This window comes from Daphnia carinata, chromosome 5, assembly GCF_022539665.2.
Source record: "Daphnia carinata strain CSIRO-1 chromosome 5, CSIRO_AGI_Dcar_HiC_V3, whole genome shotgun sequence".
NCBI lineage: Eukaryota > Metazoa > Arthropoda > Branchiopoda > Diplostraca > Daphniidae > Daphnia > Daphnia carinata.
Genome location: NC_081335.1, coordinates 6,128,653 through 6,155,915, shown reverse-complemented (window position 1 = coordinate 6,155,915; position 27,263 = coordinate 6,128,653). Strand labels below are relative to the sequence as shown.

The 27,263-nt window shown below is 40.3% G+C and overlaps 3 protein-coding genes across 5 annotated transcripts; 1 reads left to right on the top strand and 2 right to left on the bottom strand.

Moving 5' to 3' along the window:
* The first annotated feature begins 1,180 nt into the window (after positions 1 to 1,180).
* On the top strand, positions 1,181 to 2,636 carry LOC130702875 (phosphatidylinositol-glycan biosynthesis class F protein-like). The gene is made up of 5 exons (XM_057524488.2): positions 1,181 to 1,492; positions 1,697 to 1,788; positions 1,873 to 1,974; positions 2,074 to 2,167; positions 2,312 to 2,636. The coding sequence occupies exons 1-5, from the start codon at positions 1,262 to 1,264 to the stop codon at positions 2,453 to 2,455; spliced, it is 663 nt and encodes a 220-aa protein (XP_057380471.1). The 5' UTR covers positions 1,181 to 1,261; the 3' UTR covers positions 2,456 to 2,636.
* LOC130702871 (regulator of G-protein signaling 7-like) lies at positions 2,398 to 21,587 on the bottom strand. Of its 3 annotated transcripts, none has more exons than XR_009421036.1 (11): positions 20,252 to 21,583; positions 12,663 to 13,112; positions 9,408 to 9,504; positions 9,259 to 9,309; positions 8,986 to 9,092; positions 8,575 to 8,850; positions 7,957 to 8,297; positions 7,503 to 7,628; positions 6,185 to 6,371; positions 4,338 to 5,202; positions 2,398 to 3,418 (listed from the first exon to the last, which is right to left on the bottom strand). XR_009421036.1 is itself a non-coding variant. In XM_057524485.2 (11 exons), exons 2-11 carry the CDS (start codon positions 12,996 to 12,998, stop codon positions 3,362 to 3,364), a joined length of 1,674 nt encoding a protein of 557 aa, XP_057380468.1. In that variant the 5' UTR covers positions 12,999 to 13,112; positions 20,252 to 21,587; the 3' UTR covers positions 2,398 to 3,361. The 3 variants fall into 3 exon arrangements, 2 of the variants coding, with proteins under 2 accessions (XP_057380468.1, XP_059351375.1); XM_057524485.2 differs by having other exon boundaries at positions 5,107 to 5,202; positions 20,252 to 21,587; XM_059495392.1 differs by having other exon boundaries at positions 5,110 to 5,202; positions 20,252 to 21,587.
* A 1,568-nt stretch (positions 21,588 to 23,155) lies between these two features.
* On the bottom strand, positions 23,156 to 26,950 carry LOC130702865 (uncharacterized). Its single transcript, XM_057524475.2, has 8 exons — positions 26,065 to 26,950; positions 25,865 to 25,987; positions 25,687 to 25,793; positions 24,709 to 25,617; positions 24,368 to 24,633; positions 24,169 to 24,301; positions 23,727 to 24,053; positions 23,156 to 23,652 (listed from the first exon to the last, which is right to left on the bottom strand). The coding sequence occupies exons 1-8, from the start codon at positions 26,714 to 26,716 to the stop codon at positions 23,344 to 23,346; spliced, it is 2,826 nt and encodes a 941-aa protein (XP_057380458.1). The 5' UTR covers positions 26,717 to 26,950; the 3' UTR covers positions 23,156 to 23,343.
* Between the last annotated feature and the right edge of the window lie 313 nt (positions 26,951 to 27,263).

Genomic DNA, 27,263 nt, shown 5'->3' with positions numbered 1-27,263 from the left:
CGGAAAGGCTAGTTCCCGTAAAAATCTAGCCCATATCAGTTATCATGCAATAAAAATATCAGCCTTTACAAAATTCACTGTGATCGTTTTTTATTACACATTAGTTGTAAGACGTCTACGGAATAGTTGAGACGATTCATCAACCCTTGCTTACAGAAAGAGACATTTTTTGTTTTCTTTTAGCACACGTATCTACTTCTACATCTGGCCTGCGAATCTTTTTTTACTTTTACAAATCGATACATATGAAAAGAGTGATCTCTTTTTTATATTTTTGTGCCATTACAAAATTGTATTTTTTATGGCTGCTTCCAAGTGTTAATGGATTCGAAGTCTCTGTTAATTTTCCAACCAGTGAAAACATATTTAGCCCATTTCGATAGGGAAAGGATAGCTGGTACTGGACAACACATGGCTAGTAGGCATATCATTTACAGCGATGTAAAAAAGCAACGGTTGCGAAAGCTCTAGAGTATATGCTAGTGTTAGTATTCGCTTTACCGACATTGTGGCAGGTTCTCTAGGAAATTCTGTTCAGTAGCCCACACTGTTAATGTAATATGAGAATCTAAATTATAAAAAAAAACGGAAAAAAACTATGTTCTAAATATTCCCAAGGGTAAAAACACATGCCTCGCCCATAATTGCGTATCCAGCCAGTTGTAAGTAATTTGAAAATGCATTGTAGGAGATTGTTTTCCAATCGAATCAATAACCTAAACACTGCGGCCGTTATTTACATGTGGACGTAAAATGATTTTGTGCGTCCTGTTTCATTTTATGGAGTCAAACACTAGCGTAGCTTTATATACTTGTATCGTAAACTTAAATTTTTTTACATTTCCTTTGGCTGAAAAAAATGTGGTTTATACACAATTAATTTGCGAAAGCAAACTTGGTAGAGCTCTCTAAGTTTATGTGATTACAAAAAAAGTAAATTTTCAACAAAATTTAACTGATTTTTTCAATTCTTATACAATGGAACACAAATCAGTGCCTCATACATTGTGTTTTTGACACAGAGGATGTAGAGCCCACGGAGTGCATCGATTTGGGCAAGAGTCACTAGAGACAGGATACAGGATGACAGAAACAGGACTCAGGAGTTCAGGACAGGAAAAGAAAAAGGCAGCCAGTGCAAGTGCAAGTGGTTTGTTATTAAATTTGGCAGCGATGCATGAAAACGGTAAGAACGACTGCGTTCAAATACAACAGCTGTTCTTTATGTTTATAGCTAAACGAGCACCAAAACAAATAACAAATGCAAAGTAACTGGCCGCGTTCGGCAATTCGTATCCATGAACCAATCGTCTCGAATGAAACTGCTTGCTGCATCTGGACTGTTGTTTTGTGTTTTTCCATTAGCATTTGGCGTTGGAGGACTGAAGCAAAAGACGAAACGGAAAATCTCATCCAGTTTCGCTTTTGCTTCTTAGTTTTGCTGATCAATGCTATGTTTAGCTTTGTGCTGTCTAGTTCTCCTCATGGATGGGTATGTTATATGTTTAAAATAAACCTTTCTAGCTGTGAATTTTTTAAATCTTGGAAATATTATATTCCTAGCTTTCAAAATAGTGTGTAATTTAGACTATTGTGTGACCATAATATATTGTGATTCCAGTTATGTGGTAAATTGGCAAACACATTTCCTTCGATTTATTTTCTATATACAAAACATTCATTTTTTATATTGCAGAAACACCAAGTGCAGTTGTTTCTCAAGTACGGGCTTAGATCAACAATTTTGATACATGTCTTGTGTGTTTTATATGGAGCACCTTTTCTCAAGTGGGTTTTTAATTCTCTAGAACATGTATTAAGATTTTTTGCAGCCATTGACTGTTAATATAAATCTATTTTGTATTTTCACAGGTGCTGGGACCAAACAATATCATTTTCCGTGCTTCTTAGTGCTCTTCTTTTACCATCTGTTACTGCCAGTGAAAAAGTTGGGAGCTTTTTAAATTTTTCCAAGTAATTTTTCCATTGTGTTTTTATATAAAACCACCAACACCAGTTCCCAGCACCTTATTCTGAGGCTCACCCATAGTTCTCACCTTTTATCCCTTACAGTTTTGACTGGATGGGGACAAACGAATTCTTTACCTGTTTGGGTGCTTGGCTCGGAGCGTTCATGATCCCGTTAGATTGGGATCGTCCTTGGCAGGTATTCAATAAATTTTGCGCTTTATCCTCATTTGTTATTATTATCATTATTCTTTGTTTGTTTGTTACTTGGCTGTCATGGTTAAGCATTTCACATATTGTAACTGTACTTTTTCAAAATAGTATTATGTCCATATCTTCTCAGGTATGGCCCGAGCCTGTCGGAGTTGGGGCAGTCATGGGTTGCGGTTTGGGCAGTTTGTTGAAATTATTGAGGTCGACGATCAACGCGGCTGGATATCAAATGTATTGGCCTACCCAATTTTTTGTACATGAACGGCATGTTTGAAATCAGAATGAAACTATTGAAACAACTGCATGTGAAACTACGTTAACGTAATGTACGTGATACCTACACATTTCTTATCCTCTGCTCGGCGATAACAATAACACAAAAAAGGGCAAATCCCGATCACACATCACATTCATTAGTTCCCTGCCATGATATCAATAAACAGTCCATCATCGTTTTTTATTTTTTATAATTATTCGATTATCTTTGTTTTCACATCATAGGTAATCGTCGCCCCTAATAAAGGAGAGGTGCTGTACAGAATATGATCCTCAAACAGTTGCATTATGGAACAGAAATATGGAGGAAAAATGAGACCACATATTGCTTTAACTTCCCTATAGATTTTTTGGTTTGTGATTTTTTTAAAATTTATTTATTGTTATTTTTTTTTTTTTTGTTTTTTTTGTTTTGTTTTTTCGCGTTCAGAAGACACCTAAAGCTATTTATTTTAACATCAGCTGTTACGATGTTGGATGAATTGGCCGAAACAATAACAATTCAGATCAATATGATTCTGAAAGGATCCTCCTCCGCTTGCATTAAGATGCGCACTTGAGACAGTGAAACAGCGAGGGAAATTGGCAAACAACAGAAGAAAGAAACTACGTAGAATTATTGGCTGAGAAACGGGTTGATACAACGCATATTTGGTGAACACAAAAAATGGCAAAACTACGGAGTATATTATCGATGATGCGGCCAGCAGATGTTGAGAGGACTGGAGATATCAGAAAGTTCTGGATGAACTTTTGCAATTGGTGGCATGGCTTAACTAAGATCATTCTGCCTTTTCAACTGTATGGTATGCCTGAACATGTTAGCAATAGTCCCATTCATTTATCTTCCCCAAAACCTTGTTAAAAGTTTGTCGTTGGCCGTTATAACATATGCAATCATCGGTCAATTTGAAGTGAGGTTGAAGTTGGAGAGGCGTGGGACGATAAAACTCCGGCCAGTCTATGAACCAGCAGGCAGCACGGCAGGCAGACGTACATGAAAGGGGAAATTATAAAAAAGAAATGCGGTCATTAAATCACCAGTTTTTCGTTTTTCTTTTCTTTTGAAGTGAAATAGGTTGACTAACTAGATCGAGATAAGCATTTTTTAGCCGATAGGATTTAATTTTAAGTAAATCTCTATATATAACGTATATTGGTAGCGATCGTTTTTGGCATAGCTGTGCTTCTCGTAAATGCGGACCTTTGTAGTTACATAGCGGTTTCGCCAAGCTGTGCGATGACACGAACGTGTCGGACTTCCAGCATTTATACGCTTTCCTCCACCGTACTTAGTGATTTGCCATGTCGCCAGCAGAGCTAATTTTTCGAAAATAATTGTGTATCGAAACCCTTTTTTTCCCTGCTTCTCCTTGTGTCGCTTGAAGCAGCTGGCTAAGGGAAACATTTTAATTCGTTAAAAGAATAACGCAAGGCTGCACAGGAGTTAAAGAAAACAAGAAGGGCTGCCAGTCGTGAACCATCTTACAACGTCAATCGTCAAGCTTGCTACAAAAAATGTTTATGTAATAAGGCGAAAATGGAACTAAGCCTATTTACGGTTTAAAGAAAAGCAATATAGACAGCTTAATACACTAAACAAATATGCAATTCATTAGTTCTCTTTTAACGTAGACCTAAACTTCTAAATTGACGGTCATAACCAGGGAACTACGTATTCTCACTTAATTCAGGGACAACAGGCAATACGATTGAAATATCTGTATAAGTAATTGCTACTGTAAATCCAGACGATGCTCGTGTTAAGTTAGATGTAGACCCTTATCATCCACAGACGCTATTTCTCACGGAAAGAACACAACTACTCTGCTAAAAGGCAAAGGAACTGACAAGTAACAAAAAATTTGATTTGGGAATACCTTTCAATCTGCCGATTTCGTTCGAAGGTGGCATGCAGGCTTCAATAATCAGCCACAGACAACTCAATCAACGGGTTCAAGATGGCTGGCAGCAAAGCGGGAAGAAAATGGGTTAAAAAAGTGACTGGGTTTGATTGAAATGACCGTTGTTCGTTGGAAAAGAATAATAATAATAATAACAATAATAATAATAAATAGAAGACTTGCGGCATCGTGACGTTGATGAGCTGGATGCTTAATGTTTCGCACAAGAAGAGAGTGAAGTGATCGCTGCGAAGAATTGGTGGAGCAAAGGGCAAAAGAAAAATAAAAATACCTTCCCGCCAAGATGAATGGTGAAAATATAAATAACAGGACACATGGAAAAGATATGGAATTCAGTATGCTTCGGAAGATGCTTTGCCATCCTTTTCTGGTAAGCGGGGTCACAATAGCGCGAATGTCTTTGACTGAACCCTGATGGAAGAGCGTACGCCTGATAACGGGTTGGGCGGGAGAATAAATGCGAGAAAATGACACGATAGGCGACGGAAAATAAAAAAAAATGGCAGACGCTATAAGAAGGAAACAGGCAGATGAGATGAAGAACATGGAAACGCAAAATGAAGAGATTGGCGATGTGTAGTCGGGAAATTGAGAGATGAGAAAAAAAATAACAACATTCTAGATGGCGCGGAGCGCTTGCAGGCAGAAAAGAGGAAGGGTGGTAGAGTTGTTTTGGTGGCCGTTTGATGAACGGTTATTTGGGAATGAAAGAAAAATGACTTACAACCTTCTTCTTGGAACCGCTAAGGAAATCCTTGTACATTTCGGAGCGCAGATAGCGCGAGTAGCTGTCGCTCCGCATCAAGTGGTAGACGTGGGCCTGCAACAGAGCACAATCAAATCTTTGTATTTACGTTCAAGAAAAGGGCTGATTATAAACCTATTATCTTAAACGGGAGTTGATCTATCATTTAATTTAATGGCTTCACAGAAATGGCTGACACTAATGCGATACGACCATGAACAGTATAATCATTCCCGTTCGGTACATAATACCACTTTGGTTCGAGGATTTTGGCGAAAATGTTTGTAGTGAGTCGCTCAATTTGGTTCGCATGAACGTTTCAGACAATTGATATTAAAGCGCATTGTCTAGAAATTGTTCCTTCCGCAAGAGATAAATTTGAAACGAACGTAAGCGGCAAGAGAAGCTCAACACGTATATTATATCGCCGGCAAAACTAGTTGCGGGACCACTTTAACACGGATCTTTGGAACCGTAAATAATGCAATGCGTGAGAACTCGCGTTATTCATCTCACTATTTCCTCGCCTGCGTCCAAGAAATTCTTTTTTACGGTACGATCTGCAAGTGGTAGGAAATCAACTGTTGGTGAAGGTTAATTGTGCCTAAACACGAGTCAAGTGAACGCATTTCTGGTGCTTTCCCATAAAATTTCAAAACAAGTTGTACATGTTGGCATCTACCTGGAACGCCATGAACATTCTGCACACCAGAGTCGATAACCCGGCTTTGAATTATATCCGTCAGTTATATTTAGTGCGGGAATTAAAATATTTAAAAGCGATCCAACGCAGACCATCCGTAAAATGACTGTCATTTACTCTTGAAAATCTGAAATTCGGCACGACACTTTTCAGCGTCGGTAAGTGAATTTCTTTTCCTTTTTTCCAGTTGGCTAAACAGCTGTGCAATAAGAGTTACGTTTACAAATGTCCGATTTCCCCCCCCCCCCCCCCCCCCCCAAACTAAATAATGGGTGATTTCGTATTTCTAGTATAGTGGATACTCTGGTGGAAACCATAACGTGGTGAAAGATGTGATGTGCGAAAATAGCTTACCGCGGCTCGGTCAAAAGTCCATCGATCAGGTTTGTCCATGGCCAGTCGCGTCGCCTCGTGAGATTTGGAATCGACGTTGACGGGACACTTGGCTTCCGGTCCGAGGAATTCGTTCCAGATCTCCATCGCCCTGGCGCCAACTTGACTCGACGGCAAAGCCTTTAATCCCTGTGCCGCCTCCCAGAATCTGAAAGCAAACAAGCAATCGAATCAAGCTGTCAAATATCACGTCGAGCATCGTCACTTTCATTCCATCTCTCCCCTCTTTTTTTTCTGCCCTTTCGGCAGAGTTCCGGATGTGCATCTGCCTTTCGCTGATATTGCTCCCGAGTACGATCGACAAAGCCAAATCAAATTTTCTGTGCAACGCATAAACTTTTAATGCTATATTTTTTTTTTGCAACTATGTAGAACTGGAATCATCGGCTTGCCTCGCAAAATGGGTTTGACAATTCCTAGAACGTCGCAATCAGCCATGCTATGTAGTACATTTTACTGGATACTATGGACATTAATTATTCGGCTTGATCAAAAAGGTGACGATGTTTATGTCTTCATTTCGGATGTGTAGATTTGTTCACTGCCAAGTCTAACAAGGAGAGAGCGAAGTGTTGAAGATCATAAATAAGAGAAGATATCACGAAGCTAACAAGTTCAACAGGGCTTTTTCCATCAACTGAGTTATTCGACATATTCGCATATAAATTTTCATATGACTCTTACGTTAAAATATCTCAAATTCAAAGCTGTTAAGTGAAAGAGAGGCTCATTCGAGAAAGCCAATAAGCGGACCAATATGAGTAGCCTAGTGGAAAAAAACGGATTGGCGAGGCCTCATTTTATCTTTGATGTTTCATTAACGAACAAAGTGACTCAAAAAATCGAAAAATGCCACATTTGATGTAGTATATGCATTAAAGAGAATCGCTTTTTCAAAAATTCAATTCGAATTTTCTTTTTTGTTAACTGACAGCGTCGCGACGGTTGCAAGTTCAAATGTTAACCATCCAACCAAAGTGCAGCATTTTCGGTCAATTTACCCTGAACCTTATACATCTATGAATAGTACGTCTTTTGTGATGTGCACGCAAACCTCCAAGTCAATAACCATGTTAAATTTACGGTAGGCGAACCCGCAGTCAGCACTTTGATCTATTTCACCATTCCATACCCGAGAGAGAGAGAGAAAGAGAGAGAGAGAGAGGGAGACAGGGATAGTGGGCCCATGCGAAACATCTACAAGCATATTTTGGAGAAGATATGAGTGATTTATAGGGTGGGATGTCAAGTGCACAGTTATGTGGTCTGAAACACCTACTTGAGATTCTCGCTGCTGAATTCTTTCTCCAGGAACTTGGTGAAATGCTCCTTGCCGACGGGATCCTTCAAAAGTTCCTGCAAGCTGAACGCCCATCGGCGGACCCTCTTCGACTGGATTTCTTTCCTGGATTAGCCATCCGAATGACACAAAAGAAACAATGTAAAACAACCTTTACGTGGGAGAAATTAGACCGTGGTATCGGATGGCGTGAGTGAGGAAAATGAACAATAAAATAACAATTCACTCTACCGTAAAATTATTTTTCCTACAAGACTGGCTAGAAAATGATCATTCTTATCAAAGCGGAATAAGTCCGAGCGAAACAAGTGCAATTAAAAATATACATAGTTAAGCTTTGTTTAAAAACTTGCACTGTTGTGTAAAAAGAGAGACAGAAAGAAATAATGTGCTTGACTGGAACTGGAAAAATGAAGAATAGGAATGACGGTACCCGGATTTGTCTTGATCCCAAAAGTCGAGGGTGTCGCTAATCCACGGATTTGGCGGCTCGGTGCAGGTGACGAATGGATCGTATTCGACGTACTGCTCGTAGAAACTGATGTAGGACTCGGCGACCTTGGAGACTTTGATGTTGGTGCGGGCCAGTTTCTTGCGCAAGAATTCGATCTCTTTCTGGATGGTCGCCGCCGGGCACTGGATGTCCACTTCAGAGACGGACGGTGAAATACGACCGCCGGCAACGGCCACCGACAAATGGCGGGCGCTCTTGATTGGACGGTGCATCCGGCAGGCTTTTTTGATGTCCATTTCCGTTGTGTTGACGCAGCCCGGCTAAAAATCAACCGCAAAAACAAAATGCTAATATCAATACTCGTTGTCATATGTGGGAAATAAATCAATGAATAAAATCTAGTCAATAAAAAGTGACAAGTGGGTGGCTCATTTAGATGCAATTTAAATCAAAGGATTCGATTTCTTGATACAACTTTCTAGTTCTGTAATTTTTGCACGAACGTGTGCCAAACGTATATAGTATTTCAAAACGTGGCCAAGATGTGGAATAGAGACAAGTGAGAGTGACACTTATATTCAGGATGTATTTGTGTACCACGGGCCGGTGAACATCCCAGAAGGCACGCTCCTGACTGTCGAGGACCTTGCGTTCGAGCTTATCGCGTTTCTTGTCAACGCGCGACTGGGCTTCCGCTTGCATAAAGATGAACTCCCACTTCCTCGAGAACATCTTTTGAAGACGGGCCAGGTTCTCGGCCTCGTAGTCGGCCAATTCCAATCGCGCCTTGTTCTGCATCGTCCGCTTGCAAAGGTACACGGCGTAGTCCGTGTTCTCCGGCTCCCAGCAATTACTCGGCCAAAAATAAGGAGTCTAGTATTCCATACAAAAATTTAAGTTTTCATTATTTGACTGTCATAGGAACAATTTGCCACCACTTTGATCCTCTTTAAAGGATCGAACGTCAGAAAACGAAGGATAAAATAGGAGAGAAATTGAATGAATAACCTGAAAGCGGTAAAGTGTGCCGTCGTTTTTAACGGTGAGTATGTGATCTTCCACGGGGAAGAAGTAACCGTGAGCAGACATCAAATGAGCTAAATGAAGTGCTTCGGCTTTTGGTTGAGTCAACCATTGATTTTATTTCATTTTAAAAGGAGAGAGGTTAGAAGAAAAAACGTCGGAGGTAAATTTTTAAACAAAATAAAATGTTAAAAATTTTCAGCAGCAGTTGATACATTTTTTACATTAAATTATTTTGCAATGTAATTCATTGTTTACCTTGATCCGTCACGTCCAAATTCTTCAGCATCCAGTTGGTTAAGTCGGTGCCTTTTAGTGTAAAAGGAAAAAAAGAAAAAAATGCATTAAAAGATTACCATCGTGCGATAAAACATGATCAAACTTTGGTTAAAATTTATAAGATTCACCTGTGAAAACGGACGGTATTTTGTTCATAAAAGTTTTGACATTTTTGACGCTGACGCCGGCGTTGTCGTCCTGCATCCGCTCGATGATGTGCTCCATCTACAGAAAGGGTTCACAAATCATTTATGCATATGTACGTCCGTGGAATTTTCGTCCTGCACATCAAACAGCTATTCGCAGTGTGCGCCACTTCTATCAACTATTCACGACGCAATTCAAAGCAGCTGATCAAACCGTTTCATCCGCTAATCAAGTAAAACTTAAAATGCATTCGAAACGATCAAGGAGACGCCATTTTGGACTGAATCTTCATCGAAATCGGGTAATTGGTTTTTTTTTGCAATGTCACCAGTTGCTTGGACGTTTTATTATCGTAACTTGGCCTCGCGAAAAAGCGCGTAAAATCGTTTGCTACACGATTGTCAAGCAACACGCAATCTGTAACTTTTGTTGGCACGGATGCCGATTTGTTTTCACGAGAAGACAATCGCTGGAGAGAGGTTATTGAATTAGGCAAGTCGAAATGTTGGATATTGAATTTCCATGGCTAGTTTTTTTTATTTAATTTTTTTTTTTTTTATTTTAAAAATTTTTATTTTTTCTCATCGATATGAAAAGGGAACAAAAAAAAAATGGAAGATCGGAACAAACACGGAAGTGCCAGAGTTATGGGGTATTGCACCGAAATCTTTTTGCTGCATTATTTTTCGCAACGGGAAGTGAGTTCGGATGTCCATCCTGGCAAGCATTTTTATTAGTTTGGCGTCGTCCATATCATGTATACGTTCCGCAGCGCGTTCATCTACACGCCTTCATTTTTCTTCGTCAATTGAACCTTTGGCAAAAGATTTGCCTCATTTTCCTTTTTTATTTTCTCAGTTCGCCCAACTAAGATCCAAAGCAGGTCTTACAGGGAGACAATTAAACGAGACAGTAACGCAGAAGCACGAATTTGCGGTATACACGCAAGAGTATTTGAGAGCCATTTAAACTTTTTCGCTGGCTTTTATTATTTGCTGTTCTCCTTTAATCAGTGGATTGTCCCTGTATACAAACGAAGCCAGCAACATTAGCCTACAGACAGGGATAGTCATTTTGTACGGGATTTTCGTTGCTTTGTACAAGAGGCCACTTGTGTCCTTCGGTGTCCACGTGCATTGTAAACAAATTAATAGTAAATGCTCCGTTAAAAAGTGGTCAAAAGCGATTTCTCTAATAGACGGGACCCGGCGGAAAAAATAAAATTCAGGCCGAGATGGCACGTACATCACATGACGGCTTCAAAGCGAATATGGTTGCAATGCATTGTTAACATTTTTCGTCTTTCAGCTTTTATTTATTTTTTTTTTATTATTATTTTTTGTTAATGTATGGAAAACTACTGTATGCTTATGCAGGGTATGCCGCGTAGTGAAAAACAGCACGGGAAGAAACGTCGCAATTACCGCGCAAAGCTAACTGAATCAGGCGCCAGACCTTTTTGATCGATATACTGCTGCAACGCCGGAAACGTAAATAACGAAACTAGTCTGTACCTTCCGTCGGGCAAAATAGTGCATAAGCGACAACGAAAAGTTTCTCTTTCTTTCCTTTTTTTTTATTTATTTATTTTTTGAATTAACAGGAGTCAGTGGGTGCGACTTTTCTTCTTTGTGCGAAAGACCCCAACTTGTGAAAACAGAACTTCATCTATGACGTTGTAACGAAAACGAAGAGTTAATGCCCATAAGATTTTTTTTCCTCTCTTGTTTGTTTGATAACTTTCTTAGTTCGTTTTCTCTCCAAGAAACATAAACAAACGGAGATTTACCAGAAGAAGAAAGAACTTGGCACAGACTAGCATTGTCAAATGGTCGATTATCACGCTGATTCTGGCAAATATCAAATATAGAAGAACCAAATGTCTTCGATCGACGCAGCAACTTTGATTTTACGATCAAAAAATCAACACCTGCTTAAAACATATGAAACTTAGACGTCGAGTTTGTTTAATGTTTTCAACTCAAAAACTATAGACGTCTGAGTTTTTATCAGATTCACCGTTGGAAGGTATTTCGCTACTCAATGTCCACACTGTGTGCCGCTATCTGGTTGGAGAGTAACAACTCACATGACCTGCTTCTCACTTATCGTTTGTGTCTCAAATTGTTTCCCAGAAACGGTCGTGGGAAAATGAAAATAAAATGGTTTCATGCTGCAATGAGGAGGCCTAACTTTTACTAATTAGTTTTCACACTCGATCTCAAATTTCACGTATAGGCAAGCATTAACGCTGGCCATCGATGTAATTTCAAACTCGTGTGTTCGTAAGATGAACGCGAAATGAATTTTGTCAAAGCCAAAATGTCCTATTTCGCAAATCTATTCAATGGGGATGGCTGGCCGTTCCGAGAATCGATTTGCCATTAGCACAGCCAACACATAGCCTCCCTGGCTTATAGACTTATTCGAGTAAACTACCTACCTCGGGTAAACTAATCTTGTATAAGCCCTAGCTATTTCCTACCGTGTCGATGTAGGAACGCATCTCGTTGTCGAGCAACGTATCATATACGATGGCTAAGAAGATGGGAACTTAATACGTACGGTCCCTGGTGGAATCGAGTGCTTGAATAAGAGGTTCGGACATGATGAGTGTGTGCGAAATTTACCTCGCTAGTAGGTGAGACCCCTTTTGCAATTGCCTAACGCTGTGTAAAAAAAAAAGGGGGGGAGGGACCCTTCTTCACTATAATCCCGTCGGCTGCGCAATTTGCTTCCTTTCAACACGTTCAATCTACTGGAATGGATATAGGCTATACATTGGGGTTCTCCTTGCCGTGTTTTTGGTCTAAACGAATATGTAATTAGTGACCGAAGCGTCATGTAATATTATGTCTTGACTTTATAGAGCTATAACGATATCTAAAGTTCTAGGAATGAAACGCTTCCGAGTACATTACATAGCGTTTTCTTTATAAATGGCATTGGGTTTCAAGTCGCATTCCAACGCCAATTCGTTTTCTTTTATTTACACATATTGCCAGCTTCCGCCCACAAATCACACTGGTTTTCAAGTAAAAATATTTCCACTCTGTATTGAAGCTAAAAAAAAAAAATCAGGTTAAAGTCTGATTTTATTCAAGAGCGAGGAGCGGGAAAAATCAGAGAATTGAGTTCACCAACGGTATAAGTATTGCCGGTTCTCACGCCCTATCAGCGCCAAACCGATTATATGCCGCTACATTTTTGTGAAACGAATGATAAATAAGACGTACCTTTCTGTATACGATATGATTGGGTGATTCTTCATTGTGTAGTTGTCCTTGTTCACTCGGATTGGTAGCGTTTGAAGTCGCCCTCCTTGTTAAACTGTTGACTGCGCTCAGCGCGGGAGCCATACCGTTGCTACCGCAAACGGTGACCAAGCTGTTGGGAAGGACGTGACCCGTCGTCGGCCCACCGGAAGTGCCCGACATTTTCTTGTCTTTGCTGCAATTGCTGGCACCAGCCACCGTCGACGTCGATGCTGATGGCGAGTCTTTGTTGGTACTTACTTCTTGGACGACGCTCGATGAAGCGCTGCGCTGTCTGTCACCACTCATACTGACCATCTCTTGAATTTCTGTCTTTGAAGTCGTTGGAAATTTTCTTGATTATTTGATTGAACGAATTGAATTGCACAGGTCTCTCTTTCTTCGGTTTGCTTCAAAACGATTGCGTTTGACCTAAAAGGATGACGTGAAATTGGAAAGTATTACTATGCATCAACCAATTGTGGGGATAGAGTTTATATATCAGTCGTGTTTGTCGTTGTAATTCATACTATTACTTTTGGCGGGGTCTTTTTTTTGTTTGTTTCTTTGTTTCAGTTAACTTGTTGTCGTCACCATTAAAAAGAAACGACCGCCGCATCGACCGCACATCACATAACAATGTTTTCCTGTTAAGAGAGGGGGTTGGCTCTTCTCCCGAGAATACACGAGCTATAAGAGCTCTATAAAAATGTATAGGCAAACAGACTGAACGCGCGTGTGTGTGTGTGTGTGCACGCTACATCCCTCAGAAAAAATAAAAAAGAGAGAGACGAAGCAGAGGGAAGTTTCATAGCAGAGGGGTATTGATCTCTGTGAAAGAGGAACGCGCAGAGAAAAGGACTGGGTGTTCTTCGGGGTTTGGAAGAGAGAAGGAGAGAGAGGGAGAGAGAGAGAAAGAGAGAGAGAGAGAAGAAGAGTGAATCAATATTCGAGTTACGAGCCTGAGCGCAACACCAGTCAAAAGCAGCTGAGGTTTGCCTGTATTTCAGTGGCAGATTTTTTACACAAGTAAAAGAGATCGTTTCGATGCCTAACGAGCGAGAAATCTCGAGACGCACGTCAGACTCCCTTCCCCCTCCTCCTTTTTCCCCTTCTAGTTTTGTTTGATTTTTTGCCTCGGGTTTTTATCAGTTTTTTTTTATAGAAGAGAAATCGAGAAATGGAAAGCAAAAAAGCATGAACCGATGCACAACACCCAGCGTCAATAATAAGAGCATGAAAATTATACAGAACCTTCCTGAAATGAAAATATTGATATATTGAACGGAGATTTCATTTCTGTGCGAAGTATGAGGGAGATCTTTGAACTTGTCCGTTGACCGACCCAACCAAAAAACAAAAAACAAAAAACAAAAAACAAAAAAAAAAAAAAAAAAAAACAGAAAAAAAATTAAAAAATAAATCTTTGACTCTGTAAAATAGAAGATAAATTTGCTTGGACACCACCGATTGGACGTAGGGCTGAGAGGATTACAGTGGTTTGTTTCACATGGATTAAGCCAGTGCGCCAGTTCAGTGTATGGCGACAACCTTATGGTGACGTCGTCCTCTTGACGTCCAGAGCTTCACGAAAGAAAACATCGGTCAGTCACGCATTTTTTCACCAAATGTAGGGCATAGTTATTCGAATTTTTTGGATCATCGCCAGACTCCTTTTGAACGGCTGTTTTGTTTCAAGTTTTCGACGAGTTGCTGTACTTATTTTAGTTCTTTTCACCCTGCAACTTCTACAGGCCTATGTATTAAAGTAGAGGTAAATAATAACTTGATGTACATATGTAAAATATTTACGTATACTGTGCATAGTAAATTTAATTTCTGAGCTCTTTAAAAAAGAATCAACCCGGTGTCTTTGTTTTGAGTCTACTGGAGTAAATTGTTCTTCAAACTAGGATATACCAACTGAATGTTTCATCTTTCAAAGTACTTTTGACGTTTTTATTCGCAGTGCGAAATCAATTGGCGATGAACTTGGAATAAATACATCACGTTTTCTTCTATATAGCCTAACTCAGGGTAAAGCACAGACTTTTGTCTTCGTAATTGTATAGAAGAAAAGACATCCGTGCTTGAAACTTTGACGGCTATTTAAATAGAGAAACGCGATTGGAAGAGAGAAGTTACCTATGTAAAAAATCTTATTGAGTCTGCCTGATACATCTCTCCGCCTGTCCCTAACAGGTGTTAAATTTGCGTAAAGCTGACAGGTTTCCATGACGTGCAAAACTAATGATCTCTATAATATTCAACCCAGTAGGGCAATTTATTTTTACGCAATAAACAGCTAGAATATAAACACTCAATTTCAGTCAAGTTAAATTTACTCCAGTAAAATGTATCTAGAAAAATAAAAGTATAACAATAACAATACTTAAGAAAGGTGATATTGTATGACAGACAAACTTTTTTGTTTCTGTTTGGAACGAGACATTTCGGGTTTTTTTTTATTAGTATGCTTTGAACGCGTACCAATATCTCGACCTCAGTGCACTTGGAAGGCGTAGGCGAGTGTCAAAACGAGTGGGAAAAGTGTGTCAATATGTTATCGGAGGCCACACAAAATGACGTTTAACCTATTGTATAAAAAGAAATCGGCGAAATTGCTTCTGCCATCAGGCTTGAGAAATGATTTTAACCTAACAGTAAATCCTTATTCTGTTTTGAACAGATGTTGTAGTATGAAATCTCCTGCAATTTGTTTTTCTTTTTGCCTAGAATCACGCTATAGAACCCAGTTCTTTTATGAACCGCACAGGATTTAAAAGATAACACAAAAGGATTAGTTTTTAAACTGACATTGACAAGCGATCTCATTTTTTTCGAACTCTAACAAGTAATTACTTTGTATGAAATGAAAAAGTGGCAATAAAAAATTTCTCAATCATTTCAAAACTCGATGCGAATCAAACCCTCAATAACCAAATAAAGTGAAAAGAAAATAAAAATAAAATGCATTACGACATGCACTTAGCAACCCGTTCAGACTGAGAATTAACGTTATTCCGCACTGGCAGCAGAGTTTAGTCTGGAAATTTGTCGTTCTTCTTTTCTTTCTAATAGCTGACAAGCATCAGTTGGTTACTGCATCGACGGCTTCCTTTTCAAAAGAATCTTGAAAACTAGCATGCTGTACGTGAGCCCACCCTTCTCGTCCGCCCCCTTCCTTCCGCCGCGAATGCTGACGAATCTGCCAATGCACGTCCACTGAATACCAGTTCCGGTCTGTCTGTTCGTTTATCCTAAGACGGCTGATGCAGCCCTCCTCATGACGTCTTCATCGACAGAAGGCGGAAGACGTGGTGGGCAAGAGAAAAGCAACTGTGCTGCCTTGTTTGCTTTTTCTTAGCGATGCATCGGTTGTGTGTCTGATTTTCGGGACCGCATTTTTTTATTTTGTCGCTAGGAAATGGGTAAGAGCTTCAATATATAGACACTGGCACAAAAGCTGGAAATCTGCGAGCCCCCCCCCCATCCCCCACCCCCCAAAAAAAGAAAAAAACTGCAAGTTTCTGATAATCAATAAAAGTCGTTGCTTGAGAAAAGCCCTGCTCTCTCTCTCTCCCTCATTCTCTGTGTCTCTCTACACGTCCCTCCCTTCATCGTAGCTTCTTACTTATATAGCGGTTGCGTAGGTGACTCGCCGCCCAACCTTGCGGGTCGATGGTATTTCTTAATTGCTCTACCCAAGAACCTCAATTTGTGGCTGTTATATTTGCTTTCTCCTATTGCTATTAAAAATTCATCTTTCTTCACATGTAAATTTTATGAAAGGCACTAGGACAGACTTGTTCGGCGACAAGCATCAAAATCAAGTTGATGGACGGTATCCTAAGGCATAACCTTTGATGTATTTAATACAACACGTATTTTCTTCTCCTTTACTATAAAACAATCGATGTTTAAGCGTATTTGATACATTATATTGGATGGCAATTTATGTAGTAGCTGGGGACCGATCTTTACTTAAAGTAAAGTAGAACCCTCGAGCAAAGGGCGTGTCTGTTCGTGTTGGAGATCAATCAACTTTCGGTGAGCGTTTTCCATGTCGAAATAATACGAACAAAGGCTTTTCTCTGCAGGATATTGGACGGTAGATGTGAGCTGAAGCATATGAACTTATATAAAATACAATCGCTAGTTCACAGGCTATATCAGCTGTGCTCTATATGGATTAGCGTTAGGACTAAATAGGTATACAATATACAAAGGAATTTGGCTGATGTCTTTATTGCTGAAAACGTTTCCCTCCCATCTGTTCTTTCAATTGGGACGCGAAAACCTTTCCCACGACAGTGAACGGCTTATAGCATCCGGATTGATTGTTATTGCATTTATAAATATGTTGCCAAACTCTTGGCTATTCAATTCGTTTGCCTAGCTTTTATTTTTACACTTTTCTGATAAACAAATAAATTTTTTCCAAATGATTTTTTTCCCGCCATTTTTGTTTTGACATTTGCTTGCGCAAAAAACAAACTATTAAAACGTGGTTTTCTCTATTGGATAAAAATGAGCGTTGTATGGATTATGTGGCAGCACGTATGTGCATACATATGCACGCAGTGGAGATAAATGGATAAAAATTGGGTGACAGTTTAGTATATAAAATACTGTCACGGCAACTTCATATACTTTTACAAAGCTGCACTAGGTTCTTTTTTTTTGGCCTTTGCTCTGACGCTGCTGAAAATTCTATACGTTCGGAGCTACTACTGTCACGATGGCAAAGGATTTACAAAAAAAGAAAACGGGAAACAAAAAGGAGACAACGCGTAGACAACAGTAACCAACTATATTCCATCTACTGTAGCCTTGGGGGAACAGGAAAATCAATAAGAAACTGTAGCCTATGTATAAGTATATTATATAACAGCCATAGACTTCACAGCTTGCCTTACGTGTCTGAGAAACTATCAAGGACCTTAACGCCGGAAAAGGCTTACTTTTAATAAGAGACACAACACATTTACAGGCATATTTGAAACACATATTAACAACATAATGAGCTTTTGTCCTTTATAAAACACTCCACACTTAAACAAGGACCAATAACTCTATGCGAATTAGTGCCTAAAGGCGACTAAAAAAATTGCACTGTCGTTTGCGAAGGTACCGCTTGGAATTAAGCCCAGCACGGGTTATAGGGGAAAACGCAAACGAAGGAACATTGTACACACGTGCACTTAAACACAGAATTATCCCACGACGCAAAACAAAGAAGAACAAAGCGCTCTACGTACAAAGAACGAGAGAACACATAGACACACACACACAAAATAAAATCTAATACTAGCCTATATAGTGGCGCGATGGTAGTGCCAGTATAGCGGCTTTCGAGGAAAAAACGCACCCGAAAACTTCTTGGGTTACATCATTATCTTAACTAATTGCTGGTGTGATAGAGAAGCATATAGCCCTCGATCCACCCTGTTGGTAATGATCAACGCGAGCTAAATCTCCGATAGCAATAACTATACAATGCATTGCAGAGCATTTGTGGGACTCTTTGTGCGAGAACGTATAAGAAATACGTATAGATAAGTCGAACAGATCATGTCACGTGTTGGCAAATTAACGTACTACTACACTTCCCTATTCAATACATGCTGCATACCAATCGTTTGTGCGACAAAGGGCAATGTAAATTAACTTAAAAAACAATACCAGTAGTCTACGTGTGCTGCCTGTCGACTCCCAGGGCTAAAAATAATCAGTATAAAATAAACAAAACATTCCAAGAAGTTTTGAGTTAATAATAGAATACGCACTCGTGCGCGTTGACCTTTCAAATTCTTCTTCGATTAAACAAAACATAATAATATTCGTGGGGAAAGTGCTTGAAATCCCACAAACAAAGGTCGCAAATCGATAACGATCGATAAATCGGCAAGCAGAGGCAAATGAGAAAGGCGCGTCAATTTAAAATTAAGCTATGGGCTATGGAAACTACGGTGTCCAATTCCGACTTAGTATTTCATTGGTATTCCAATAAGAAGCAAAAGAAAAAGAAGAGACTCAAAAATGCTATAGCGGCGAGGAACGATCGTGAGTCATGCGAAAGGGAAGCAAAGTTGTGTGCCTACAAAAGTTCGTTGGGGATGCTGGAGGAGGCATCTCGGAAACGTCAATACGATTATAGTCGTGGTGTAAGCTGACGCTTGGTTTGCTTCGACTTTCTATGCAACTTATTCAAAGTTCTTCAGTTCCAAACATTTGCATCCACTTTGCATTCGCACAAACACGACGGAGTTTTCACTGTTTGCTAAGAAAAACAATTGTAAAGGATTAAATTTGTATCTTGTAACTGGATCAATGACACTGAATGGCTTTGGTTGCGGTCGAAAAGATTCTGTTGGGCTGCATACATTTAAAAGACGTCACACAGAAAGATGTGTCACGCACTATGAAGCAACACAGCAGACGAACGCAAGCAGCTAATACCAAATAAGACGTTGCACATATTCATACATGGTTCGCAACGAAATGATATCAAGTACGAAAAATGGAGAAAGTACAGTGGAAACCCTGTTCATGGCAGAACTTTATTGCACGAAAGCAAAGGTCGGGAGAGAAAGGGAAGAAACGAATGGCTGTCGGGTGTTGCGTACTCGGACGTCGTTAAGAAAATAGCGTTGCACCACCTCTCAATAGCATTCGATCGTCGAAACGACGAACTTAACTTGGGGCATGGCCCAATAGGTGTGCTCTGTTTCTGTTGCTGTCCTTCTGTAGCGCTACATCCGGTTGGCTGGACAATTGATCCGCGAAACGGAAAATGGGGAACAAATCTATGCCGTCAAAGACACGCAGATTATTGTCGTCTAAAGTTGGACAGCGTTCCTTTGTTGGCTATTGCTACACCCACACAGACACAAGACCTAACTCATCACCGGAAATCGCAATTCCAATTTCCGTGCATCCGTTCCAATATGTACGCGAGTGGACCACGTAACGTACAGGCGACTTGGACATTCAACGGCTCGGCCCTTTTGACGTCTGCCCTTTCCTCGATCTTGAAAATCCATTCAACCGAAATCCCCCAGTTATGTGTCGACTCTGTCACTTTCTTTGTTTGCCATCCTCAACCATTAATGAAAAAGAGCAAATCCTATCGTTTGATCGGGGGACGAGCCAACCATCACGATGGTGTGTACAGAATTCTCGCCAGTATTTTATATTGAACAAACTCTTTGTTTATCCAAAAGGTGTTTGGTTAGCTTGCATAGAAGAGCTCATTTGGGTTCATCAAGGGGAGTATTAAAAAAGGAGCTACAGGAATAAGTAAAACAAATCGAGGAGAAAAACATAGAGAAGAAGACGGATTGTTGTAGACGACCGCAAATGCGATAAGGCCAACAACGGCATTTAGCGGCGTCCCCTTGTCTTTGATAACGCTGGCAAATACGCACAATGCCAGCAAACTACGTAATCAGCAGTCTAGAACTTATTCCAAATAACGGACAGCTGCAAATTTTCCGTTCTTAACCGAAATGTGTCACGTTTACAAATTGTAGAAAGAAAATAAAAAATAACAAAAACAAATAACTTACTTTGGGAAAATGCAGACTGAAATGTCGGCAGTGGGCTGGGATCGGATCGATCCATAGACCCCCTTATGTGGCCTATCAAGTGTTAGTAGGAAGGGGTTGCCGACTGGAAGAAAGAGAGAGAGAGAGAGAGAGAGAGAGATGGCTTGCTAACAATTGGCTAGGCCGTATATCACATGTTACGAGCTCGTCGTACGTACATTCTAGTACATAGCTTTACAAGAAAATGCGGACCAACTTCCACAATAATTTTGACGATTTAAGGGTAGAATTTGAACGAGATTTTTCGTTCTTCTTAATTTACTAGTCACTTTTCAGTGTTTCGTTCCGCGACAAAATGAAATTGTCGATAAGCAAGGAACGAAATCCGCTGAGATTAACAAGTTTATGAATTGATGTTGCTGAAATAACTGGACATGTGGTATGGCCGTAGCTTAGCTGATCGAGTGCGACCTACTCGGACGCGAGACGTCCGACTACTCCGGGTTGTGTGTTCACGTTCGTCTGCCGCTCTGAGCTAATTTTAGTCAAAGTTGCTAGTGTTACAGCTGTCGAGGACTGAAGCCAAAACATTTTCCAACACACATTATATCGTCGTCTTCTTTCTTTATGCCGTCCTGTTGTCCTCCTCCTTCTTGTTGCAGTTGCACAGTCTTCTATCAAATGCTGCCACTATACCCCGTTCGGATCAATAATCAGTGCCGAAAACACACGCATACAGACACACACACACTGACGACAGACAACAGTCGACTTGATGTGGCGGATGGCTCGATTTTGAGAGCCGTCCAATCGAATTCAAACACTTAGGTTAGGACGAGGGGAAAAAGGTAGAAATAAAAAATAAATAAATGATGATTTATGCTCTTGATTTGCACAGAGGCAGGGCTTTTGTTTAGTCGTAGTTTTTTTCTTCGAGGTTCACCCAAGACGGTGAGAATCCTTGGCAACGGCGTCAAACAAATTTTGTCTCAAACTTGAACGAGGATCGGGACCGGAGAAGGATAGAATGGACTGAGGCGTGGTAGCACACTACTGGTTAGCTAAGAGGCAGCAAGTTATAGTTTGACTGTTGGACGCACGGCTGCGATGGCGTGCCGTTCCTCGTACAGACCAACACCCGAAATAAGGATTGAAATCGTTCACCGGTTAGGGTCTTCTATTGATACGTGTGCGGACCAGAGAAAACACCGAGAGCCACTTGCAAAATTCTTCTACTTCTGCGTCTGCAAAGACGGGCGGTAAAAAAAAGTCTTGTGTTGAAGGCAATGGCATCGAGAGACTGACTCGAGTCTTGCTGTTTTGTTATTTTTCTGACATCTGCGCTGTGCTTTTGTGCGCATCAGCCTCTCCCGCCGACGTTCGCAGCTTGGGGTCTATTCTATTACTTGGATGGGAAAGGGAGAAGAAGGGGTGGTTGCATTGGCAGTATACAGCGACGTTGTCGACAGAGCCGCCATCTTGAAGCGATATCAAATTCAAGTAAAGGAAGCAAGGAGTTGTTTGATTGCGTTTCATTGGGTTCCAAAAAAAATTATATATAAACAGCAACTTGGGTGACATAGGGCGAGATGCACATTGACTTTCCTACGCGGAGAGATATAGTTGAATCATCGGCAACTGTATGATGCAATCGGTCATTGTGATGCGCTGCAATGTGTTACACGGTCATGTTTATCCAGAGCGTCCAGAGATTCGGCAAGCAACAGAGATAAGAAAATTTTGGTTATAGTTTGTTTCTTTGATAATATAGGAAACTTTCAGTCAACATCACATATGATATAGATCACAAAGTGAAGGTTGAAATTTACTATTGGTGGAAGGAAAGAGGTTTACATTGAACGAGCGTGAAATCATTAGTTGGTTACCTCGCAGTATTATGCTTCAAATTCGCGATCTTCTAAAAACGAAAGAATTAAGATCAAAAAGAAAAACTTTTATTGCTTTCTAACAGTCGCTTGCTTCAATCTGCGGCATGATACCGTGTTTCGCAGAGGGTCGCAATCTTACAAATCTTCAGTTTCTTTCCTCTTCTTTTCTAAATCAAGCAATCCGTCAACAGCGAGAATAAATCCCTTGTCTATTAGTGTCCTCAATTCTTTCAACATAAAGTTCTTAATTGTTTGAGTTGCAGCTGCTACCGCACCGCATCTTCTAAGCTGATTCAATGAAAAAAAATTAAGAAAAAAAAAACAGACAAAGCGAAACAAGAAAAATTGTATCAGGGAACGTGAGAAGAAAGACGAATGGCGAACAAAGAAAAGTCCCTGTCTAAGTGATACGGCTATACAAACGTCATATGTTCTATTCAAGAAAAGCTCTATTTTCGTGTAATCCTCCATCCCAAGATCCCCTACAAATTCGACGCTATCTATAAGTGAAACAAGAACACGACCAAGTTGGATGGAAAAAGAAAACTCGGATCTAAAATGACCCGAGTCGTAGTAGAGCTAGGTACGCCTTATCCCCAATCCCTTAAAAATTACATTTTCTGTATATATTTTTTGGAGTAATCTGCTTTTTCTGTGGGTTCAATGTTGGTAGGAATCCGCCTTTACGCTATTTCTATTCTGGGAATATGATGGATTGTGGCTTCCCAATCGTTAAAGTCTAACCCCCAAACTATCGATGTAGGTTTCTTTTATCATATTAGCCGATCTTAGTAGACTCCATTAGTTTACTCCTGGTACATGGACAGAGATCTGTTGGAATACAGAAAAAAAATTTTATAAAAAAAAAAAAACATGGAAAAAAAAATTCGATCTCTATTTTCAGTCAAAGGCGTCTACAAACAAATAACCGTCCCAAGTGTACATCTTGAAAAGGAATGGAAAGAGCTGAAACAACAAAAATCGGTGCGCAGTAAGAATAGGCCTATCAAATTTTACGTGACCCAAGACCAAAAAATGGCGTTTCCGAATTTGTATTGATGTTGTCTAATAGTTATTTGACTGGAAACCGAGATAGATACACAAATAAGAAAATGAACACACAAAAGTGGAGGAGAAAAAAGCTAAAGTACGAATGCCACGTCTGTGCCCATGCGATGAACGAAAAATGAAAGAGATGGAAGTGATGGCAAGGTTAATTATTAGTTAATCTTCTTGGGATACAGACAGGCTGTATCGATGTGTCGCATATTCTGGAAGTCGTAAAAGTTGTACATTTGTGTTGGACAGCCGCTCATGTAAGAGATCCTGCAACTCATCCAGGGTGACGCTTTCGTTTTCTTCCGTACCATCCTTTTCTTCTTCCTCTTTTTCTTCTTTTCCCTTACTTTCAATAGGAAGTTTGCTATCTGTGAAATTGGCCAAAATCTCGTCTGTCACCACCCAGCTCAACTGCTGCAAATGAGACATGGATACGAGACAGTCGAAAAGATGGCGCAACACGACAGCTACAGTCTGCAAAAGAAACATTTCACAATGAAACAATCCTTACCAATTTTGCGCATTAAAAGAATTATTTAGTACGATACCTCTGCGGTGTAACAAGGAATAATTAGCAACCGCTTTATGCTGCGGAGACGCAAATCAGGCAGAGGGGCGTCAATGGTGAAACTGATTAGCTCCAAGTGCTGCAGACTTGTCATTCCGTTCAACGCGTGTTCCAAATGTTGGAGGACACTGGTTGGCGGACCTTGCTCTAGCCGGAGATGTTTCACGCGTGAAAGTTGGCCAAGCATTTCGTAGTCACTGGCTTCTGTCCACTCGGCGCAATCGCCGATTTCTAAACTTTCCAAATGCGGCAGCTCCGTCAAATGGCATAATGCCGAGGATTTCAAATTAGACACTGTCGTCAAATTCTGAAAAGGAAAGATTCTACCGTTAGTGAACTTAAACACACACACACACACACACACACACACATCAAATATGGCTCATTTACGTTCAGCTACAAACCAAAAGGTAAAAACTTACCAAAAATTTTAGCTGTTTAAGTTTGGTAAATGATTGTAATCCATCGTCAAGGATAATGCGAGAAACCGAACGGATTTTAAGGACCTCCAATTGGCTCAAATTGCCCAGCAATTCGAGACGTAGATTAGGCGAACTAGAGAACGAAATCAACGAAATAGTTGCAGAAAGTGCAAAATTACCGGGCAAATGAGTAAAGTACCTGATAAATTGAGCATCGATATGTTTAAGACGAAGGCAATATTTAGCGATCGATTCCAGCACTTCTGTGGGGCATTTGCATAAATCAATGCGGAGGATCTCTGAAAGATTGGAAGCAGCCCGTTCTAGATTTGTCCAAGTTTCTTCGGTTGATGTCACAAACAACATCTTCCTCATGTCAAGGTGCTGTGTGCCGGCTCGGCGCAAATGGTTGGCAAAAAGTGACCAGTCGTAAATGCGTGAATTTTTCAAACGCACTAGCCTCCACTGGAATAATAAGATTTGAGTTTTCCTTAAGCGAAACACGTTAACACGGTACAAGAATTAAATATATTAAATTACATGAGAATGGTGTAGAGCAAGGTCCCTCCATAGTTTGCAGACGCCAGCTGCCGCCATCAGTTCTTGAACAGTCAAATAGCGAAAAACGTGTAGCAGGCCGTGATAGGCGGAACTGACGAAATTGTTGAAATGTTCCGTCACGAAGAATCCAAAGCCTTCTTCTTTGCTTTTAAATGGATATAGAACACCGGTAGATTGCATCGGGGTCAATCCGAGTTTCATTCTTTTTGGACTTTGTTTGGGTGCGTGACCGGGTGATGACAAAGCTCTTTTGCCATATACATCGTCCGTTAAATGGTTGGCAGGCGAATGCCTAACCGATTCTGGGCTCGAGCCAATCGAAATAAAGCGTTTGCCATTAATCAATTCCAATTGCTGACCTGCACCTGCAGACACCGCTACGCTTCCAACAGCCGAAGAGAGAGTGGCTTTCTGTCCGCGGGTTGTAGACCGTGTACCTCCTTTGGGTCCCACTACAGAATGTGGGGTAAACAAATGGCTTATATCGTCTGGTAATTTGCGGGAGGGAGAAACTTTTCCGCTCAATGCTACTGCCGCACCCATATCGTCTTCACCCTCTGTGGTGTCTTCCTTTCGCGTTGGTTCCGCATTCTCTTTACTTCTAAGCCCTTTGCCCCATAGCTTAATCTTCAGTTGTTTTTCCACTTTACCGCCTCTCTTTTTACGCTGTTGAGGTGAAACGGATTCAGGTGCTGGTATAGGGGCGGCGGTTGTTGTGTTAGCCGACGCCACAGGTGTTGGAACTTCTGCTTCTTTGGCGGGGGTATGACCTGTTATCGCCGCAACATCTTCACCCAGTTCCTGAAGATTACGCCTTAGTTCTTCTTCACGGGCTTTAAGTGCTTTCTCTTTCTTGGATATGAGTTTTTCGCCACCTCCTCCATCATCCTAGGAATACCGACTGATTAGTACGTGCAGATTTTATTTGGCGGCAGAAACATTGTAATAGTTACATACTCGACGAGTTTTAGCGTAACGTAAAATCTCCTGACTCGAGTCCATACCAATAGGTTCTTTGAAAAATGTAAAATTTTCTACAGAAAAATTGGTGTCTGTTTTGTCGACTAAAAAATATAGGGAAAATATGTTATTCAACAAACATCAGATTTATCTAGGCTTGTTGCGTAGTTCTTACGATAATCGGAAACTTCCCGCCCTGATCTCAGTTTTTTCCCATCGGGTGTGTAATAATAAACATCACACAAGGTTTTTGTTCCAGGGTCGACTGTAGCCCGGTAGACAACTTCTCTCCTCCAACCTTGAAATTGTTTTAAAAGAAAATTTTATTTAAAAAACTGTTAGAATAATCAATTTCAAAAACCTGGTTGAATTTACCTTCTTTGAAAGGTTCTTTTAGCAATGGAGATGATATATTAATAGCAGAGTATGATTTTCTGGCAGGGTTTTTCACTGTTTTTATAATGGGGGTTGGAGATGCTGTTGCAGGTACCACAGTGGAAGGAGCTTCTTTTTCCTTTAGGATTTTTGTTGGATCTTTATCTTTTATACTTTTAGCATTTTCTTTTGGATCTTTTCCTGTTTTCTTTTTCTCTAACTCAGGTTCAGCAGTAACTTCAGGTGGTATTTGTGGTGGAGGATCAGCTGGTTGCGAAGAACTTGGTGCTGCATCATGTGAATCTGATTGAGCTTGAGCTTTCGCCAGTTGCTTCTTACTGCCACCTTTTTCCATGGCTAAAAGAAAAGCGAGTCCCTGTCCTCTGACTCGACTTGAAGGAGTTCTTGTAGGAGTAACATCTTCAACTCGGGACTTTCGTTTTCTAGGGGACTTCTCAGCATTCTTTAACTCCACCTTTTTGTGGGGCTCTGCTATGACCAAATTCCCCGAGTCACTATCAGTATCAGCAGGTGCATCTTCAACTCTACTTTCCAGCAAAACAGCGGTACCACCAGTATTGACTACTACAGGTTCTTCGTCAAAGCCAGTAAAATCTTCATCCATCGATTCGGTTACGTCTTGTGAAGCCATTATTAGGCGACTGTAAACGGCGGTGATAAATAAGTTGTTGGTAACTTGCTCGGAAACTTTTATTTATTTATTTGGAGAAGTCACTACTGTATATTTTGGTTTAGAAAGTATTATTCTGAATTATGTGAATAGTAATCAATAAAAAAGGAAAAAAGCTTCCTGAATAAAATTACATACGAGTTATACTCTATTAAAGAGCGTCATTCGTAGAAATTTATACAGAAACCCTCTGTGCATCTGTCTGCTAAGTTTGCAACGTTGCCGCGTCATGGTTTCAAAACCATCTTCAAAAGTTGGACTCGATTCTCGAGCCTCGACTCTCGGGTTGAAAACTCGGTATTCGAGTAGGTAAGGAAATCTTAGAGCAATAGGGATCGAAAAATACAGTTTTTTGGTTCTATCTATATATATTTTTTGCCATTACATCCACAAACTGGAAAGAAATATAAACATGCACCTGCCAGTACGGAAATGAACAATATTTTTAATTTTAATTTATGCCAAATAAATAGGGAATTATTAAAATATTTTGTCAAATAAAATTTAA